General features: G+C 41.0%; 1 protein-coding gene across 1 annotated transcript; it reads right to left on the reverse strand.

Moving 5' to 3' along the window:
* Positions 1-4,865: 4,865 nt before the first annotated feature.
* Positions 4,866-21,386, reverse strand: LOC132765445 (putative DBH-like monooxygenase protein 2). The gene is made up of 13 exons (XM_060759729.2): positions 21,105-21,386; positions 18,621-18,767; positions 17,343-17,504; positions 16,330-16,410; positions 14,616-14,783; positions 13,037-13,139; positions 11,258-11,424; positions 9,395-9,486; positions 8,651-8,747; positions 8,396-8,455; positions 6,607-6,737; positions 5,756-5,870; positions 4,866-5,180 (listed from the first exon to the last, which is right to left on the reverse strand). The coding sequence occupies exons 1-13, from the start codon at positions 21,384-21,386 to the stop codon at positions 4,950-4,952; spliced, it is 1,836 nt and encodes a 611-aa protein (XP_060615712.2). The 3' UTR covers positions 4,866-4,949.
* Between the last annotated feature and the right edge of the window lie 836 nt (positions 21,387-22,222).

Here is a 22,222-nt window from a genome sequence, read left to right on the forward strand (position 1 = left end):
TACTTGCTTCTCCAAACTTCTCCTTTTTTACTAGCCAGTTTCCAGTTTATGTAATGCCTTACACTTCACAAGCATAGAAATGTTTTTTTTCTTTTAAAGATGTACAACTAACAACGCTGAGTATCGTATTGTGATGGCTGCCAATACTTACTATTTAGCCGAGTTTTGAGATGTCAGAGTTCACATATAAGAGCTGGTACAAGATTTTAAACATTAAAGACTTCAGTGTACAAACCTACTATTTCACTGCAATCTTTTTTTCTTTCGTGTCAGGAACGACTTGAAAAACTGCAAGTTGCTTATGGTATGAGAGAATTGGCCGTCTGCAAGGTTGTTGCCCAGGGGACACCAGGATGTTTTGATGTGGGAGGCTTCTCTCATGTACCCGTGTGGAGAGCTGGAATTGACAGAGGGAGCTCATCCGCGCTCTCCCCAGATTCGAACCTGCAACATGTCAGTCTTCAGTCCTGCTGGCACAATGTTTAACCCACTGCGCCACCGGGGGCTCCTGCAATCACTGATAGGGGACTCCTACTGGGAAGGCCACCTTGGATACCACACCTCGCTTCATTCACACAATTGCACTGATTCAGCAGTTTGCGGTTTCACTACCTCCTAAAGTTAAGTGCATACAAACAAAAAGTGAGGCGGTTCTGAATATTTCAGCTTTAGAAATGTATTTTAAGGAACTTAAGAGCCTCTAAGGTTGGCATCAAGGAATATTTTAGTGTTTACATGAACTGACTATACAGGTAGTCCTCAAGTTAAGAACAAGATGGGTTCTGTAAGTTTTTTCTTAAGTTGAATTTGTATTTAAGTTGGAACAGGTAATTCCAACCATATATGTGTGAGTGTGTGCCTGTGTGTGTTTTGGATAGCATAGGGAAGTATTAACACCTCTGTGGTGTTTGTTTTGCTTCTCTGTGCCCCTGTTCACATTCTATCGCTGTGAGAATTGGATTTTGAAAAATTTGGCTTGTCATGGAAACAAGGTTTGGTGAGAAAGTTTTTCCCCATGATAACTCTTTCAGGAGTGAATTTCCCATCTGAGGGATAGATTTCTCTAACTTCCTATTGTTTCACCAATTTTTGTAACCATGAGTCACTTGTAAGTTGGGTGTTTGTGACTCTGGGCAGAATTGTGATGCCCAGTGATAAAATTATGACTGGCATGTGGTCATCCAACCTTAGGTTTTCCACTATAGTGCAATTCTCAGCTTTTGGATTTGGATCTGTGGCAAGTTTGCCCGTACTACAAATGGCCTCATCACAAAGGTCAGATGAAGTGCCTCACTTTGCTTAGCATTGTGGTAAAAGGAGGGGCAGCAGGGTGAATCTGTTGGCCCCCATGCATCTCCCTTTCAGTGATGCTTTCCCCATCACACTGGGGAAGCATAGCCCTCCTGGAGAGGACCCATGCTGGCTCTATTGGAGCCAGCACAACATGGGAAGCCTTTTGTGTTGTGGGGGAAGCCTCTGGTGATGCTTTTACCCGGGTTGGGATTGGGGCCCTGTGCTGGAAGTCACGCAACTTTGTGTGATATCTGGTGTGGGGCTCCATCCAGAAGCCGGGGTGAAAGTATCCTAGGATGTTAAATTTCCTCCATCTGATGTGGTCCTAACTGAGAAAGACCATCTCTTTATCCACTCTCTGTGAGCATAAATTATATGTAGCAGTTTTGGTGTGTGCCACTGTGTATAGCCAATGCAATAATTTACTTCCAAATTTCATTCATTTCCAAAGGCTTATTTTACAGTTAATATGGACCACCAAGTCCTTCTTGAAATCAGTAGGAGAAGCTGATTTTGATTAAAGTCCTATGCAGATATTTGAAGGGCCTATGGACTTATGTTATCCAAGGTTTATGATATCTGTAATAGTGAAGAACATCTGTATAGGGGTCAATGTGATTAATCTTCCATGAATTTTGGCATAGATAGTGGTTCTCAACCTGTGGGTCCCCAGGTGTTTTGGCCTACAACTCTACAACTCCCAGCCAGTTTTCCAGCTGTTAGGATTTCTGGGAATTGAAGGCCAAAACATCTGGTGACCCATAGGCTGAGAACCATTGAGTCTGTGGTGCAGCTGGCTGGGAGTCAGCTGCATTAAGATCACTACTGACCGAAAGGTCATGAGTTCAAAGCCAGCCCGGGTCGGCGTGAGTGTCCAACCAATTTGTGAAGCTTGCTGTCGACTTTTGAAGCCCGAAAGACAGTTGCATCTGTCAAGTAGGAAATTTAGGTACCGCTTATGCGGGGAGGCAAATTTAACTAATTTACGAGGCCATAAAATCTCCAGCAACCATGCAAAGAATAAGGAAGTACTTCATCAGTGTCACAAATGGTCAGTGAAGGAACAGCTCCCCTGGTGGCCAAAATACCCTTAAGAAAAGTTGGAATGTTAAATAGCCTCTGTGTCTGCCTATATATGTTGTGTGTCTATGGCATTGAATGTTTGCCATGTATATGTGCGTTGTAATCCGCCCTGAATCCCCTGCAGGGTGAGAAGGGCAGAATATAAATACTGTAAATAAATAAATAAATAGAATGTAAAACATTTATCTATCCCTAGAGCCAGCCACACTTTTAGGACTTAGAGGTTATTTGTTATAGGTTACTGTTTTGTTCCTTAATGCGATGTGGCTGCCAAGTATGATTGTTGTCTTCTTCATACCTCTATGAACATCTGAAGGTGAGATTTAACTAGTGGTTGTTGAATTATTCCCATAATATCTGGTTCCAAATAAACAAGTTGAGGATTGAAGGTGGTGATATAGAAATATGTTTTACACTTAAGGACGTGTTTCTGGTCTCTCTGCATGCAGTGTGTGTGCAACTGGAAACCACCATTAATAAAAACTACCAATCCTATCACATAAAATGGTGTATAATCTACCGTGGAACTCCAACTTCCTAGACAAGTGAAAAAAAATAATTAAGGTGAGGGTATTGGTGTGCCAGCTGATGAATCCCGGAGTGTCTCTCTCACTTGTACTCAGCCAAGCTCCTAACAGATGTTAGTATGTGCAATAGGAAGAAGGGAAAATACTGATGATCAGGCTATAGAAAGGGCTATCGAAAGGGAAGATGGGTAAGCACAGACATCTCTGGATCAGGGGTCCCCCAAACTAAGGCCAGGTGCAAGCCTCCAAGGTAATTTACCCAGACATTGCCCTAAACTTTAGATTTGGGTTGCCCTGAGTCTGAAACGACTTGAAGACACACAACAGCAATCCTAATTAACTTGACTATCTCACAAACCAAGGAGCCCCCGGTGGCACAATGGGTTAAACCCTTGTGCTGGCAGGACTGAAGACTGACAGGTCACAGGTTCGAATCCAGGGAGAGCATGGATGAGCTCCTTCTGTCAGCTCCAGCTCCCCATGCGGGGACATGAGAGAAACCTCCCACAAGGATGGCAAAGCATCAAAACATCTGGGCATCTCCTGGGCAACGTCTCTCACACCAGAAGCGACTTGCAGTTTCTCAGGTTGCTTCTGACATGGTAAAATAAATAAATAAATTTCACTATTGAAATACTGGTAATTTTATGTTGGTTAAAATTGTTCTTCGTTTTGAATATTGTATTATTATTTCATGATTTTTTTTTGCACTGTAAACCAGATATGTGCCATGTCCATAGGAATTTGTTCATTCCCCCCCCCCCCAATTATAGCCCAGCCCCCCCAACACTCTGAGGAACTGTGAAAACATGGTTATGGGACCAGGCCTTTGGGTAGCTGGCAGATAAATTGACAATTATAATGATGATAATATTATGGAAAATGGACTATGGACAAGCTTCTGATTGTGTTGTGCTTGCTGAATTTGTTTCTACATAAGGCTAAACAGCTAGTACTATTGCACTTTTTATTAATGTATTTTTATTTTAAAACTGATTTTAAAATTAATTTACTGTGTTCTTACTGTATGTATTATTTATATGTCATAGCATCGAATTGTGCCGAATGTAAGCCGCCCTGAGTCCCCCCCCCCCCCCCCCCCAGGTTTGAGAAGGGCAGGTTACAAATGTTTGAAATAAAATAAATAAATAAATAAACAGGCCCTCGGCTAAAAAATATGAGGACCCTTGCTTTGGAGGAATACACTCCTGTCATCCCCAACAAGAATGGCCAATGGTTATGATGATGGGAGTTAATGTCTGCTCTGTATCATGAGGGTTTCAGATCGAATATATCTAGCTATTCTCTGTTTGAACAAGTTATAGATACGGCTATGACGATCACCACTGAATGTTTTACCATCCCAGACCTCAATGCCAATGACCTCCCCTTTGAGGTCTCCTCCTCCAGCATGCCTTTCTGCAAAACAATTATATGAAACTTGGCTGAGCACTAGATAGGTGATCTAAGATTCTTTGGATGTTGTATAAATCTCAAGTGCCTCCTACTCCTTTGCTTGCTCAGTATTGATCTGGAAAACTGGAGCTGCCACATCTGCTGAACATGCCTGCTGTTTCTTTCAGAAATACAGCAGTAGAAGTTGTCTTTGGGAATTAGGATGATATAATTCTTTGAGCATTGGACTATATCTCTGGAGACCAAGGTTCAAATCCCCATGAAGCCCATTGTATATCCTCGGAGAAGTCACACTCCCTCAATTTCAGAGAAAGGCAAAGGCAAACTTTCTTTGAACAAAGATCACCCTGAGATAGGGCTGCCTTAGGGCTGCCTTAGGGTTGCCATAGGTTAGGAATGACTTGAAGGTACACAACCACAATAGATGGTTTTTAAATGCAAAAGGATCTATCTGGACTTCCTTCCAAGAGATGGTTTGCTTGCTTCTGTTTTGTACTTCATTCATGCGCTTGGGAAAGTGTGATTTCAAATAAATTCGCACCCATCATACCACAGAGAAAATCAAATCACAAGAGCTTTAGCATGTTGATGATATTATGCAACTAAAACTTGATATATGATGCTCAGAGTCTACACTGAGGAAGTAATTAGCCATGTAAAACCCCAAGATAAGAAGAGCAGGGGAGGAAGTGGAAACATGCTCTTTGCCCCAAGAGCTTTGGCAGTCGTTGGTGGAGTTGGCTGGTACTCAGCTTGTCTTTTCAACCGAGATGGAGGGATGATTTTGGAAATATCCTTGCAGGGTGCTGATATAGTATCAGTAATCTCTCGAATGAAACTTGTTTCATTTCTCACCAGCTCCTGGAAGAAGAGAAAATGAAGGGAATGAAAGATACACTTGTCTGCTCTCATTGCTTTAAGATACATTTCCTTCCTTCGCCATTGACAAGTGTGACTACCATCATCCAACCACATTTGTTGGATTAGAGGTGCAGTATCTCTACAAAAGTGGAAAAACTGAGAGAATCTCAGAACTTAGGAATCTCTAGGTCCTCCAGCACAATTGGAGGTCAAATTTTGCTGGAAGTCGAATTCGGAATCATGTTGGAGGCTCTACAAAAGCCCAGAGAAGTGTTCTCCACAGGTCAGTTTCTAGCAGGAGTTGACCATAGAATTGCACTGCAGGACCTAGAGATTCCTAAAGAGAACATCTTATCAAATCCATGAATAATCAAATCCACAAAAGTGAAATTCACAAATGTGGAGGGCCAACTGTATATGCTGTTTCTGATATAAAGATTGATTGCCTCCCTGGGGGGTCGGGGTCAGGACAAATGTTAAGATTCCAAGATTTCACTTGTGACTTAGAGAGCCTTCATTTCTGATTTTTCAGCTGAAGACATTGGTTATACCAAAAAAAGGTCAAGTCTGCTTACATTGATTGTTTTAATCATAACAGTTTGTTCCGCCTCCTTGCATGCTTTCTCTGCCTGCTTGATAGTCTCATTGTCCCATTCCACCAAGGTAATGGCCATCATTCCTTCCGCTTCACTGCAGGGGAGACACCAAGGAAGAGATGGATGACTAAGGGCAAAAAGGCAGGACACAGTGGAGAGAATGAGGAGAGATGTCATGGTGGCCACAAATATCAAGGGAAGCCAGCGGTAGAAGATGAAAAAAAATCTTCAGTTGAAGACATTTGGGACGTTTTCCCACTAGCGTTATAGAATGGAGGCTTTCATCTGCCAATTGTCTGATCTACTCCTACAGAATTCTGGGAAATGTAGTTCAGGGAAGCCGAGGACCTCTCTAGCTGAGATTTCCAAAAGTCTACATTTCCCAGAATTCTGCAGGAGCAACTCGGATGATTGGCAGACAATAGTCTTCATTCTATAACGCTAGTGAGAAAGTGTCCCTAGTCCTTCCCTGCCACCCCACACTTGTTCCCTCCCCCCCCCCCCCATGTTGTTAGAGTACACTTCCCACCACCCTCTGCTAACATGGCAATTGCTAAGGTATGGTGTGGAGGATGCAATCCAGCAACATCTGGGGTTCCAAGTTCAGGAAAGGCTGTTGTAAAACATGGCAGAGACAATCCAAGTTCTCCATGCCCATTATTTACTTCAGAGAATGTCTATTCAGATCCCTTCTTTCCATAATTTTTAGACTGCCTTCATCCTCTGGTATTTCTCTCCACTCTGTTACCAACTACAGCAACCTTGCTTCCTCCTCTCCATCCTAAGCCGTTCAAGTACTTTGCTCTTCACCTCACCACAGAAGCACTCACTCAGAGGCCTCTTGCCCAAGTTCATTGGCAACATATTGAATGTCTGGATATCCTAGGCAGCTGGAGATGTTGTTGTGAGGGTAGTAGAAAAGGAATATCAGGCACATTTCATTCAGGGTACTTGGTCCTCCCTGAGAGAAAGAGAGAAAACAACTCAAAATTCAGCTAAGATGCAAGAAAGGAGAATGCTTTGCCCTTACTTATCTATTTCATAATCACAAAATTGGCAACTTATTAGGAAAACACATATTGTAAACAATGCTATATGGGAATGCTAGTTTGGGCTTGCACCATAAAATTGTATTTCAGTTTTAACTGTTTTGATGCCTTTCAAAGACAATTCTCATTGACTGATCAAGAGTGCTGGGAATTCTGTATAGGGGATCCCATCCCCCCCACTCACAATTCTCATGTCTCCCTGAGAAGAGGAAATAAGCAGTGAATCAGTTTAGGATTGCAATTAGGTTTATAGGTTATGTATGTGCATGAATGAACTGCCTGTGAATATTCACAGATCTTAACCTCTCATTAATCTGGAGCACTTCTTTCAGTTTGATAAACTTCAGTTGAAGATCCATAATTTCAGTTAAAACTTTTTGTTTTTATCTTTGTAATCTAGGTTTGGATGGAAGAATGATTTGCCTTTCAATAGAAAAAAAAGCACTTAATGCATTGCACTCAAATGGACATACTATTCCAAAATAGTTTCCTTCTATAATCCTTGATCCTCAACCTGGCAGAAGAAAACAAGAAGGGTCAATGACATTGAGTGCAATCTACAAAGCGCTGGTAAAGGTAGACCATCCAAAAACAATCCTGTCTGGTTGGTGAGCAAGATCAAAACCAGACCTTCCCAAGAAAAACCCAGACTCTTCTTGTTTAATTTCTTTATCAAGGTGGTGAATTCATGATTAGAGGTTGGTGGGCTATCTGTGTAGCATATGACTGGAGAGAGGGAAAGAGGCTATCTTCTTGAATCCCAAGAATATTCACATGTACTTTTTTTGGAGAGATGGGAAGATGATTTCTCTTCTCCTGCTGGCTGTGGAAGCGTAGACATACATGATCCAGGTGTTCTCCTACTGTCCCGCAAGAACAAATTAACTATGGGAGCAGGCATGTAGCCGGGGAGGGGGGGGGGCTTTGGGGGCTTCAGCCCCCCCCCCCAAATTATCATGGTAGTATGTGAAAAGGCCTTACTGGTACATTATTTAAACTGTTATATTTATTCATATCATGATCTGATCACCATGCTCAATATATCCCATATGCATGGGGGTATTGGGGTAACGATACAAAAGGTTTGCTAGGGTAGACCCTCTTTCACTCAGACTCAGCCCCCCCCCCCGAATCAAACTCAGCCCCCCCCCCCCCCAAATCAAAATCCTGGCCACGGGCCTGTATGGGAGTATGCCCTAGGACTACTGGGATATAATTGTGTTGTGGTCTCATTGTGCATATCTTCTTATCTTCCTACTCAATGAACGTCTGTGAGTGTATGTCACCAACAGGATTCTAGTCAGTGTCTCCTCATCATCTTGCTATATACCAGATGAATAAATGTATACCCCATCCCTTTCTTTATATATGCTGCCTTACTTCTTTTCCCATGATCTCCCTCCAGCATAGGATACACCTTTCCATTGCCCAGTAATGTAAAATTTACTGATCTTGCAAATAATTATTCAGATGTTTGTATAGTGTTATAGGGAGACCAACTTGATTCCTAAAAGCTATTCACTCATCACATTTTCTTAGATGCTCAGATGGCTACCAGTCAAAGACTTACAAAGATGACATCAGTTCGATCAAGAGTCTGATATTGACATTCCACCAGGAACTCGTCTCCCTGTAAAACAATGGCGTCCATAGATCAGTAGTGGTGAACCTTTAAGAAACTGAGTCCCCAAACCACAATCCAAAATTAGCTGAAAGGTGAGCAGGCAAGTGGGGGGGGGGGGGGGGTGAGGTTGGGGAAGTGGGGGAGCAGGAAATGAATGACTTACAATCTAACTAGCTTAAATGGACACCTGTAAAAACATACCGGCTTGAAAATGACAGTCTCCTTCAGGTTTCTTGTCTCCTGGATATTAAAATCATACTTGTTGTCTTCACAGAGGACTGTCACCTGCTCCCCATTCCTTGGCATGAAGACAGAGGAATTAGTAAAACAGGAACAACATGTGTACTACTGGGAGGAACTTAAAAGATGTGATCAATCAATATGTCATAGAACATTTCTGAGAGCCCAGAGATAAAATTACTATTGCAAACAAAACAACCCCCCCAACCCCCCCCCCCCCCACTACGGATTCAATTGTAGTTTGTCCATATGCTCAATGAACTGACTTTTGGAGCTGTTCCTGTAACAGTTCACCATTTGTTTTGCAATGTATATGGACAATAGGACACATATTCCTGTTGGAGTAAACCATTTTCTGCCTTTTTTTTACAGCTTGTCTCTCTTAGTTCACTCAGCTTGTATGGAGTCACATCTAAAAATAAAAACTCATGCAAGTACCCCCTTCCACCGCTTCCCCATTCAAACACATAGGTGGGAAATGCGGATTTCTTAAGTGCAAGGATGATCTTTATCACAACCAATTTTCTCTCATGTGACCCCTAGTACTTGAAGTGATACAAGCAACAGCAAAAGTTGTAATAGGAGTGGGAAAGAGAGATTTCATACTCTTCATGTTTTGCTTTTAAAACCACCACCCCCTTTCTGAATGACATTTTGTAATTGTCACATCTAGATTGGGCACACGTGTGAAATGATTTTTCTTACCGGTAGAGGACACCTCTCACTCCCTTTCCAGCAAGGTGGGTGTGCAGCAGGTAGCCAAATACATGCATATCAGGCACTGGAGCCCCATTCATCTACAGTCCAAAAGGGAGGAAAAAGACAAGTTTTGGGGCACAGCACCTGCTTCCTGTTTCCAAAGATCTGAGAACCAAAACCTTGGTTCAGACTCATGTGATGTCACAGGGGTGTATGCTATTGTGACATTACAGAGGCACAATAGATTGGCAAGTAGGCTTGTGCATGGATTCGAAATGGTTGGTTCCCTTTGGCCAATCTGGCTTGTTGGGATGGCCGTAACGGCAAGGGCTCAGCCACCATGTTTTTTTCAGCTGCAACAGAACAGTGGCTGTTGAAAACCAACTGCTTTCAATTACAAGTGGAGTGTGGCAGGGAGGCAGCCACTAGAAGGAAAAGTGTGAGGTAAAAAAAAAAAAGACACTACTCCAGGGCTTTTTAAAGGAAGTCCAGGTTAAGATAGCTCCAGGCTGATCACTTTTCCTTCCCTGGGAATTGGGGAAGCCACCTTAAAATGCCTTGGAAAGCTGTGTGCTGGCAGAGAGAGAGCGCTATGCGCACCTGGAGTACCTGTGTCCTTTAGAGTAGATACAGCTTTAACTAAGTATTAAACCCCGTCGCCTCTACAGACAGAAGGGAAAGGATTGCAATAAGGTGGTATCTTAACTCTGATGCTTTTAATCCAGGTCTTAATGAAGGATATAAGGAGAAAAATGCCTAAAATGACAGGAAGGGGAACCTAGGTAATACACCCCATAATGGGTCAGATAAAAACGAATTTTTGGCTTCCTGGATCAATAATGAATTTCTGTCCTCCCGAATTCAGGAGGCTCCCGAAAAAAAAACTGATCAAGACCCTCAATGAAATCTGAGACACTAAAATGGATTGCAGTTTACCCGAACTGCACAAGCTTATATGGCAAGTGGGCCAGAACTGTTCTAGGTCAATGGACATTTGGGTGCCTTCCAAATCCAAGGGGCAGACTATGGATAAAATCAGGTGACAATGCAATTCAGAGCTAGTGCATACACATGGTGACCCTTTCCTCAGTTCTTTCCCCCTGATCTTGGAGATTTGATGCACCAATGTTGCACAAGCATAACACCCACACAAACACCTTTCTAATAGTCCAAAAAATAGGCAAAACCTGGAAATGGTTAGCTATGGAGGAAAAGAATATTTATGTTTTTCCAGCTTAGATGAAAAAAATATGGACATAATGCATCACAATGCATCATTAAAATAAATTACTCATACTTTGGAACCTTAGGATATATATTCAATTCTGCTAAAAATAATACTCTTGTGTAAGAAATAATGAATTTTGCACAAAATACACAATTTCTTGAGCAAAACGCTGCAAACCAATATTCTTTGCAAAAAGTGGGGTATTTTTTTGCATACATTATTTTTTTCAAAAAGTCCTGAAGTGCATATAACCAGGAAAAACCATGTTGAAACCATAGTTTAATGCAGCAGGAAGACAAATTTTAAAATAGTCATCTTTGCATGCAAGAATTAAACTAAACAAGTAATGATTTATGTCTCTTGTGCTCAGACTTTACATAACAAAACCTAACACTGGCCACTTCCCTAAAGATTTGCCTCCATATCTTGGGATGTATTGCAATGCCTGAGAGATTTCAGCTGGTGCCCGGAGACCAGTCAACCCTAGTAATTACAAACCTGAGCATGAAACAGCCACTCTCACTACTACTTGACCTGGCCTTTCTCCAAAAACTGGGACTGAAGTTGTCCAAAAGAAGAAACCAATGAAATTTCGCTTGGTACTGGCTAAAGAAAAAGCAGTGGGATACTTAAGAACTTACCTCCTCGAACTGACTGGTATTGCAGATGCCATATGACTTGTAAGAGTCCACTCCAGGGGGGATGAAATGGATAGGAAAGGTGAAGATTCCTGTATGTAGCACTCCCATGTCATATGGACGCAGTTCTGGGGTATAGTATATCCTTATCCCTGAGTTGTCAATTAAATCTTAAAAAACAAAAACATAACCTGAGTAGTAAGTTCCCTACAGATTTCCAGAACCTACTGGGCTTGAGCATGAATCAGAACAAAAATGATTTGTAATATTCAGTGGTCTGTTTTTTATAATCTCCAAAAACAGAACAGGGAGAAGGGAACCGAAAATAAGAGAGCTGGATTTTATTAGCTACTGGAGAGGATGAAGTTAAGTATGCAATATACCTGAGGCAGGGGTCTGCCATGGGACTCTTGGAGAAGATGGGAATAACTGTAGCATCTTTTCTCTCTCCCCAGCAGCAAAAAAGTACCTAGGCTCCTCCTCCAGAGAGGGCTCTGCTGAGAACTTGCTTTCCCAGCAGCACTTGCATGGGACAGGCATTGAAAATTCTATGAGTTCCTCTCAGAGCATGATGGGAGTTGAAGTTCCTCTCTCTCTCTCTCTGTTTCTCAGCCAATAAAAAGCCTGATTGTGTCCATGCTCTAATTGGCTGAGAATGGACACAACTGGCAACTACAATTCCCAGAACCCTCTCTTGTGATTTGCTTTATTTTAAAAAATGTTATGGTAAAAACTTAAAATAATTCTAAAGAATCAGTAGATTGGTGAATTCTTTTGAAACTTGGCAGACCTGCAGTTGTAAATGTGATCTAAAACTGAAATAGGTTTCATGCAGATAGGCCTTAAAATGACTAAGGATTGAGCATTTAAAGTTTCCCATTGTAGCTAATGGGCCGAATCTTTGCTGAATGAAAATGGCAACATCAATCCTGATTCGAGTAACTTCCCAGTAAACAGAATGAAGGGTTAGCTGAAAATGGACCCTGAAGCAGCATGCTTTTTGGCCAAATTGCACACCTAAATTACTTTGTTGTTCGTGTGGAAAATGAAGAGGCTTCACATAATTTAAGTTGTACCATTGACATGTAAATTTAACATACCCCTGAATATCAGATCCTGGGAATGATCAACAGATTAAAGACAAAACCTTCAAGTCCTGCTTGCAAGTGACAGAATTCCATAGCATTGCACCATGAAAGTTAATGTGGAGTCAGCTATAATTCTGCAGTGGGGGTACAGCCACTGTTACGTTTAATTGGCTCTTCATAGGAAATACCAGCAGGAACCCAAAACTGTGTAAACTGTAGTGCTGGAAGGGCATTCATCTCTCATATTACAGTTCCTAGAGTTCAAGAACAGACTCACTGTTCTTCTAATCTGATTTTTCCCCCTCCAGCCATGTAATAAAGGTGCACAGGAAAATAAATCATTTCCAAGAATTCTCTATAACTGAGGATCCTTTCTTTTGGTCTCCTTTAGTTTAAACCAGAAGTGACAAACACATTTTTACTGAGGGCCACATCAGCCTTATGGTTGCCTCCAAAGGGTCATATGTAATTGTAATACTGTATAAATGCAACTATGTCTCCCTGGCATTGAAAACTTTGTGGACTACATAAAATGACGTAGTCGGCCTGTGGTCCATGCATTTGAGATGTACAGTTTAAACCCAAGCTGGTTTTTTTTAAAGAATCTGGCAAAATGCACCTGTTTCCTCTCTCCATTTTTGGGTCCTACCCCACCACAGCCCCTCAGCCTTTTCCTTACATATAACATACTCACCAGGAATTGAATTAAAATTGCTGTAGTGGATTTCTAAGCGGACCCACTGGGGATCCAACGGTGTGCCTATGGAAATTCCTGTTTCATCTGGGAACATGTAGGACTATAGGTAGGAGGCAGAGGAGGAGAAAGGAAATAGCCGTTTAAAAATCATGTTACAGTTTTGCCACTTGTTCCTTTAGCTTTAGAGGGACTGATTATGGGCTCATCTGCATATTCAGGGCTAGCCTGAAGTAATGTTCAGTCTAACCCAATTTACTCCATATTAAGGACTAGAAGTCCTTGGATGTCACCTGGATATCTAGTAGGCTTGGGCGGTTTCGTTCGTTAATTTTGTAATTAGTTATTAATTCATATTTAAATTAGCTTACGATCCAATATTGAGCCATGCAGGACTACTGTGAGGAGTAATTAAAAATCGAAACAATTTTTCCAATTTATTTCGTATTGTTTCGTAATTGTTTCGTAATTGGTTCAAAATTGTTTCGAAATTGTTTCGAAATTGTTTTGTTATTATTTTCGTATGGCTGGTGCAAGTTTTATAGTTGTTGTTTGTTTTATCAGTGATAAAAAATAAATTATCACACCAACAGTCAACAACAGAGGGAGAGGGAAGCTTCAGAAGTTCCCCCTGTCCCATTTGGAGGGTTTTTTTAACATATTGCGCAATTGCATCCGCCATTAATGAATCAATTTGTAATTTTACGAAATTTTGTATATTTTGAACTTATTTAAAGGAAAATTTCGGAATTCTTTAAAAAAACGAAACGCAAGGGCCCCCTAAAAACGAAATGAGTTTAGAACCAAATTTTCCGTGATTACCCAAGCCTAATATCTAGGTTTGACTTCTAGGCTACTTAGAGGTAAAGGGCTGGCGTAGACAAGTCTGCAAAGACTGTGATTGGAATCCTATATCCACCTGCTGAGGAGTAGGTGCCACTGAACGCTATTGGGCTTATCCCGGAGAAGACATGTAGAAGGTGGTACTGGTAATACTCTGATATTTTAGTGGGAAATGCTTACAAAAAATCCCAAACTCCTGATGACTAAAATGGCCAAGCACATCAGAATAGTATGCAACTGATGCTTAAGATCCCCAGACCCCTTTACTTTGCTCCCTGGAAAATAAACTCCTCCTTACTCCTAAAATTCACGATAAAATTAAACTCACCTCTACAAGCAGGCATGTAGCCGGGGGGGGGGGGGGGGGGGGCTCGGGGGGCTTCAGCCCCCCCCCGAAATTTTCATGGTGGTTCGTGAAAAGGCCTTATTGGTGCATTATTTAAACTGTTATGTTTATTCATATCATGATCTGATCACCATACTCAATATATCCCATATGCATGGGGGTATTGGGGTAATGATACAAAAGGTTTGCTAGGGTAGACCCTCTTTCACTCAGATTCAGCCCCCCCCCGAAACTCAGCCCCCCCCAAACCCCCCCCCTGAAAATTTTTTTAGCCCCCCCCGAAACGAAATCCTGGCTACGGGCCTGTCTACAAGGGATGACAATTCAGTGCAATCATTTGCTTATGGGCTGGATATGGTTTGCTTGGTTTGGAAAATTCCACATACTCACCCCTCCTCCTACAGCCCAGCCCACAACTACTTGGGAGCAGAGGGCAAAATCAGGATCAACTCCATAGCAGTCACCGACACCAGTGGGCAACACACTTGCATTCCCACAAGCATAGACCAGGATATGATGTACTAGAGTTCCATTCCGGGGTGTGATCCTGGGCTCAAACTACAGACAGATAAAACATATAGCATTGTCAACAACAACCAAGGCTGCATCTGCATTGTGGAATTAATGCAGCTTGATACCACTTTAACTGCCATGGCTTAATGTCATAGAAGCATTGGAACTCGATGCAGAAGGTGACTACAGAATTATGCTGGAGGACTGACATATATCAAGAGGAGTGTTTTCTCTAGGAATCTCTGCAACTCTATGGGCAATGTTGACCACAGAGTTTCACCGTAAGAACTAGAGATTCTGAGAGTGAACATATGCATCAAATCTGCTTATAACCAAGACTATGAAAGTAAGATTCACAAATGTGGAGGGCTTACAATACTACTAAAAATATCAGTAAGTTAAAAAAAAAAGAATCCATGTGTACTTTATTTACTTCATTTGAAAATAAAATAAAATGAATAGCCAGAATGTTCCTGCTGAGCCTCTAGGGCAGCGTTTCTCAACCTGGTGTTGGGACCCCTGAAGGGGTGGGGGTGAGGGGTGTCAGAGGGGTCACCAAAGACCATCAGAAAACACAGTATTTTCTGTTGAACATGGGGGTTCTGTGTAGGAAGTTTGGCCCAGTTCTATCATTGGTGGGGTTCAGAATGCTCTTTGATTGTAGGTGAACTATAAATCCCAGTAACTACAACTACCAAATGTCAAGTTCTATTTTCCCCAAACTCCACCAGTGTTCACATTTGGGCATACTGAGTATCCGTGCCAAGTTTGGTCCAGATCCACCATTGTTTGAGACCACAGTGCTCTCTGGATGTAGATGAACTACAACTCCAAAACTCAAGATCAATGCCCACCAAACCCTTCTAGTATTTTTCTGTTGATCATGGGAGTTCTGTGTCCCAAGATTGGTTCAATTCCATCATTGGTGGAGTTCAGAATCCTCTTTGGTTTTAGGTTAACTATAAATCCCAGCAACTACAACTCCCGAATGACAAAATCAATCATCCTAAACCCCACCAGTATTCAAATTTGGGCAATTTGTGCCAAATTTGGTCCAGTGAATGAAAATACATTCTGCATATCAGATATTTACATTACTATTCATAACAGTAGCTAAATTACAGTTATAACCACCCATTTCATCCCCTAAAACGGAGCTTACAGAGATACTTAAGAGCAGGGGTCCTCAAACGCTTTACACCAAGGGCCAGGTCACAGTCCCTCAAACTGTTGGAGGGCCGGATTATAATTTGAAAAAACACAAATAAATTCCTATGCACACTGCACATATCTTATTTGTAGTGCAAAAAACACTTTAAAACAATACAATAATTAAAATGAAGAACAATTTTAACAAACATAAACTTATTAGTATTTCAATGGGGTTTGGACCTACTTTTGGATGATGAGATAGGATTGTTGTTGTTCTTGTTATGTGCTTTCAAGTCATTTCAGACTTAGATTGACCCTGAGTGAGGGCCAGGTAAATGACCTTGGAGGGCCATATTCGGGCCCCGGGCTTTAGTTTGAGGACCCCTGCTTAAGAGGATAAGTGTAGATACAGCATTTTCTGCCTTCTCTCCATTGTTACCTTGTAGATGTGATGTTTTGTCTTGACTATGGGCAGTGGAAGAAAAGTGCAGGCATAAGTGGTGTCCTCAGGGACAGGGAACTGAAAAACCAAGATACATAGTAAGAACAGAAGTTTACTGTATTTTAGTGGTTTGCCATTATAAACTGTTAAAACTCTAGAAATAATGCACTATGGCATTATAATACTTAGAACACTAAAGCTCTGCCTAGGTTTTGTATAACTTTCTATACTGCCTTTAACCCTTGCAGTATTGACAAGAAATATACGTATATACTCGCGTATAAGCTGACCCGAACATAAGCCAAGACATGCAATTTTACCACAAAAAACTGGGAGAACGTATTGACTTAAGTACAAGCTGAGGGTGGGAAATGCAGCAGCTGCTGGCAAATTTCAAAATAAAAATACATACCAATAAAATTACATAGAACTGGCCCTTGATTTAAAACATTTGAGAACTCCTGGTATAGTTTCTACATTGACTGTGGACAATTTGACCCAGTTTTTTGGGTTCATCTTTTGGCTAAAATTTCTATACTTATACAGGAGTATAGACAGTAATAACCATAATAGGAGATGAGATCTTAGTAGACTGTCCCTTACTCAAGCAAAAAGAACCAAAAGATGGACTATCTTCCTAGAAGAAGGAAAGAAGGATGGAGAAAGCTCACATATACATTATATTCTGATATGTTTCAAACAAATTGAATTTTGTGATTGAAAACCATATTAATATATTTATCTGAATGATAATTTATTTTATTTTTGCAAGACTGCCATTGGATTTTTATTTTATAGATCAGCTTATTTGGACATGTATTTATACACACATGTATACATATAAGAACGATAAGAAGGCGAGTAAATACTGCCTTGTGAATGATATGATGTTCATTGTTGATGAGTAAATGAACAAATGCATTAAATCTATCAGAAACAGAGTCCTTTGAAATTATTGAATGGAAATATTTCACAAGAGTTATCTTTGTTCTAAGTGATGCAATACTCACATCATCTACTTTCAGATCATATACATGGTAGATACTGGGTGAGTGCAATTCCTCATCAGTTGACAACAGCATCATATAGAGAGATTTGTGAACTATTCGGCCTTTGAAGAAATCGATGGTATCATCTGTGCCATAGCCAGCCATCAGTCTTAGCGTATCCCCCTGTGCAGGGAGAAATTAAAAGGGAAAATATTCCCTGTGAGATTACACTATTGCCATATATGTGCACAAATGCACACGCAGGTAAACTGGCCAGGATAACGAAGAAAACATTGTTTAATTTCCCCATTTATATGGTAGATTTTGTCAAAATTTCAAGGGTGTTTATACAAGGTCAAAATGTACAAATATAAGTAGATTCAGGAACTAGCAGATGAAAAAGTAGTCAGCAACACTTAAACATTTAAAAGCTTCTGTTGCTTTGCCTGCCACCAAATATCAGGGAGGTTTCTTTGGAGTCTTCTATATTTGGAGTGACAGGGCTGAAATGGTCTTATATCTAGCTGCCATCTGCTTCCTGACAAAGAAAAAATATATATAGAAGTGTGAAAATCCCTTGATAGTGTTACCATAAGTTGGAGATGACTTGAAGACACACAACAACAACAATCAAAGAAGAAGGAATGTTGGGAATGGTCTAACTACTTGTGTTACAAGTTATCAAAGCTGTAGAAAGTCTGTAGGAAAAAAAGAGGAAATTCCAAATTTTGTTCCTGTCCTTTCTGATTTTATTTTAAAGATCCATACATTTTTTTTCCTACAGTATTTTCTGCCAGCTTCCAGTATGATCAGAAACTTTTTATATCAGCTCCTCAGATCAGGCATGTAGCCGGGGGGGGGGGGGGGGGGTTCGGGGGGCTTCAGCCCCCCCCCCCCCGAAATTCTCATGGTGGTTCGTGAAAAGGCCTTACTGGTGCATTATTTAAACTGTTATGTTTATTCATATCATGATCTGATCACCATACTCAATATATCCCATATGCATGGGGGTATTGGGGTAATGATACAAAAGGTTTGCTAGGCTAGACCCTCTTTCACTCAGACTCAGCCCCCCCCCCCGAAATTCAGCTCCCCCCCGAAACCCCTCCTGAAAAAAAATCACCCCCCCCCCGAAACGAAATCCTGACTACGGGCCTGCCTCAGATCAATATATTTGAACCCTGCATAATACTGGAAGGAAGAAGAACAAAATTGGGGATTCCTATTTGTTTTTTGATCATTCTGGATGCACCCTGTCTGTATCCTTGTTGATATTACAAGCACTTGTCTCTCTGTTACCGTGATTTCCAGGTCATCTTCGTCACATGTTCGGAAATATCGCCGGAAGGCCATGGTAGTAGAAGTTGCATCCTGTGTCAACGACAACAACTTGTAGTCTTGCTTTTCATCTTCCAAGATTGTATCCTCACTCACACCATGCCAGTCCTGAGTGAAACAGGGAAAACAAAATGCACAAAGCCCAGGAAATACAATTACAGGTTTCCATTGAGGACGCCTGATTTCAAATTCTGTTTAGTTGTATATATCCTTGGGTAGTATTGGACAAATCATTACAATCAAGACTGACTTACCTTGATAGCAAGTTAATATGGGATAACCGCCGTGTACCTATTTATGCAATCCTATTTATTCTTAGTTAGACATTAACTGCAGTAAACTCAGTGGGATGTACTTCTATGTAAAGATATGTTGTTGCTGTTCATTTGTTCAGTCGCTTCTGACTCTTCGTGACCTCATGGACCAGTCTACGCCAGAGCTCCCTGTCAGCCATCACCACCCCCAGCTCCTTCAAGGTCAAGCCAATCACTTCAAGGGTGCCATCCATCCATCTTGTAAAGATATATAGGATTTCATTTCATTTTCCTTTTGGCAAATAATATTTCTCAGACACTTTATTTTACATTCTGTCTCCTCTATGGATAGTTGATCTAGAGGTGGGAGGAGGTAATCCTGTGTGATAGGGATCTCTGTCTTCTTTAACAATGGTATCCTATGCAAAGAAGACAATTCTACATGCAAATAAGATTTTTCCTACTTTTCCCCATTTTCCTCAGCTCTTTTTGATGAAGTTTCTAGTGTACGTGTTGTTTAAAGTGATCAAATAAATTACTTTTTGCAAGGTATCTTTTGTATGGAATATGAAGTTGAAATAGATGCCCCTGAAGAATGTACAGAGTTTGCTCATTATGGTTTCCTTTACCAAGTCATAAACAGCTTGAAGGCACATAACAATGACAATACAAACAACATCAGTAACACATAAGCACACACGAAAAGCATAGGACCTCATCACATGAGGAATTGTTAGTGTCCTAGGATGCTTCTGCCCCAATTGAATGATGGACCCCTCATGCTGCCCATCACATTATATAGCCTCACTTCTGGTGGGGCTCTGTTGCTGAACTGGGGGGGGGGGCAGCATGGTAGGACACCGCACTTCCGTGGCCAATTTGGAACAATGAAGCTACTTCGGGGACAAGCTGCCTGGTGACCCTTCTCCACGTGTGATGGGGAATCATCACTGCTGTTTGGGCGGAGCACAGGGCACAGGGATTACCCACTACACAGACAATTCACAACAAAGGCTGGTGAATCAGCATGGGGATCTCTTGAAACATGATGAGGTCCATAGATTCTGCATAGCCAAATACGTTTCAACAAGTGTTCAATATTGGTCTAGAGTAAAATGTTTAAAACAGATAAACAAATAAAAATGACACAAACAATGAAGCTGCACTTTGTTATGTGTGTTTTGGTTTCTGTGAAGACAACATTTCAAATTTATCCACGGTATATAAATGTTTGGGAAATACGGTACTAAAAACCATGCTCTCCTATGTCTCAAATGGTTTCCAAATACAAATGCTTATCAGAAAAGGAAAAAAAGTGCGGAATATTTTTCTGTTGCTACACTGTTAAGAAAGATGTTACTAAAATACCTTTGACTGTTTTGTGGTTACCCTTGCATCTGATTTTGCAATTGGTTTTGGTTGTATTTATAATTTTATTGTATCACCTTCCATAAGCTTGTGTTATTATAAATATTGATATTAGAATGCATATTTTCACATGTTCTAGATCTCAAATTTTTATGCTGTATAGGTATTGGTAAGAATAGATATTTTTATTTATTATTTGCATTTTTCACAGAATATACAATTTATGTGAATAATTTATTATTATAATGTGTAATTATGGCTTTTGGGTGAGAGTTATTTTTAATAGATGAGTAAGAAATATCTCATAGATTTATGACAATCTTTTGGTTATTCATTGTGGTAAGCAGATGTACCTTTGACCTAATCTAGAAATTCTGTTTCTAACACAGAAAAATCTTTTTTTTGGGGGGGGGGGGCAATACCCTGCCTCCATACTCCTCTCTTTCTTCCACTTTGAAGCAAAATGTGTGCTTTGTGTTTTGCTTCTGTTTTTTGATCAGAGAGATAGATAGAATTGGCTCCAGTAATTCTTACTACATATGCTCAGACACACCAGACTGAAAAATCCATCAAGGACATATTTTCTCATTCTGAATTTTAAAAATTGGTGACGTTTGCCCTAGGTATGGGTGGAATGGTTATCCAATTGTAAGTAGTACAGATACTAGTAAAGAATCATGTCCCAATGTTTATGAGGAACAATATTGTCTAAATCAATGTGTGACCTCAACCAAAATAGAATCATCCTCCTTTCTCTGCCCTACTACTATATACAGGCAGGTTTCCTATGGAGTGGAAGAGGCAGTTCGAGGCTTCAGCTTACCGAGAAATAAACATTACCATCAGGAAGGACGCCACCAATCACGAAGTCTGCTCCTGTTATCTCTTTATTATGGGTGAAGCCAAACGAAACCCATCCTGTTGAGTGGGCTTGAAGCTCAAATGTCATGGTGGCCTCTTCATCATTGTGGTCCCATCGCAAGTAGATCTGGTGGGTGGGGTCCAGGAAAGCAGAGAAACGCAATGGAGGCACAGACGCATGGCTGGCGCAAAGGCACAAGACAGATAGGAGGAACAACAGCATTTTCAGTGGTTGGTGGTGCATCGCATTATGGGCAGTGTGCCCTCCTTTGCTCTCACACACTCCCTTACAGAGACTTCTCTGAGATAACCTGGGGCTCAGAGGATGACTGCTTTATATAAAATACTAGACAGAATGGGTCCAGGGCCAGAGGGGAGGGGCTCTGGCTTTCATTCTGCCATATCAGATTTTTTAAAGGTGATGGAATAAGCTTAGTATATTTATATAATGAGATGGAATCATTCCAAAAGGATTGCTGATTTCAAGTATTGTCAAAGGCTTTCATTGCTGGAATCACTGGGCTGTTGTAGGTTTTTCGGGCTGTATGGCCATGTTCTAGAACAGGGGTCCTCAAACTAAGACCTGGGGGCCCGGATACGGCCCACCAAGGTCATTTACCTGGCCCTCGCTCAGGGTCAACCTAAGTCTGAAACTACTTGAAAGCTCACAACAACAACAACAACAATTTTATCTCATCAGCCAAAAGCAGGCCCACACTTCCCATTGAAATACTAATAAGTTTATATTTGTTAAAATTGTTCTTCATTTTAATAATTGTATTGTTGTTAAATGTTTTTTGCACTACAAATAAAATATGTGCAGTGTGCACAGGAATTCATTCATTTTTTTAAAATTATAATCCGGCCCTCCAACAATTTGAGGGACTGTGACAGGCATGTAGCCAGGGGGGGGGGGGGGGGAGGGGGCGCTCGGGGGGCTTCAGCCCCCCCCCGAAATTCTCATGGTGGTTCGCAAAAAGGCCTTACTGGTGCATTATTTAAACTGTTATGTTTATTAATATCATGATTTGATCACCATTCTCAATATATCCCATATGTATGGGGGTATTGGGGTAATGA

This window comes from Anolis sagrei, chromosome 2 (assembly GCF_037176765.1).
Source record: "Anolis sagrei isolate rAnoSag1 chromosome 2, rAnoSag1.mat, whole genome shotgun sequence".
Lineage (NCBI taxonomy): Eukaryota > Metazoa > Chordata > Lepidosauria > Squamata > Dactyloidae > Anolis > Anolis sagrei.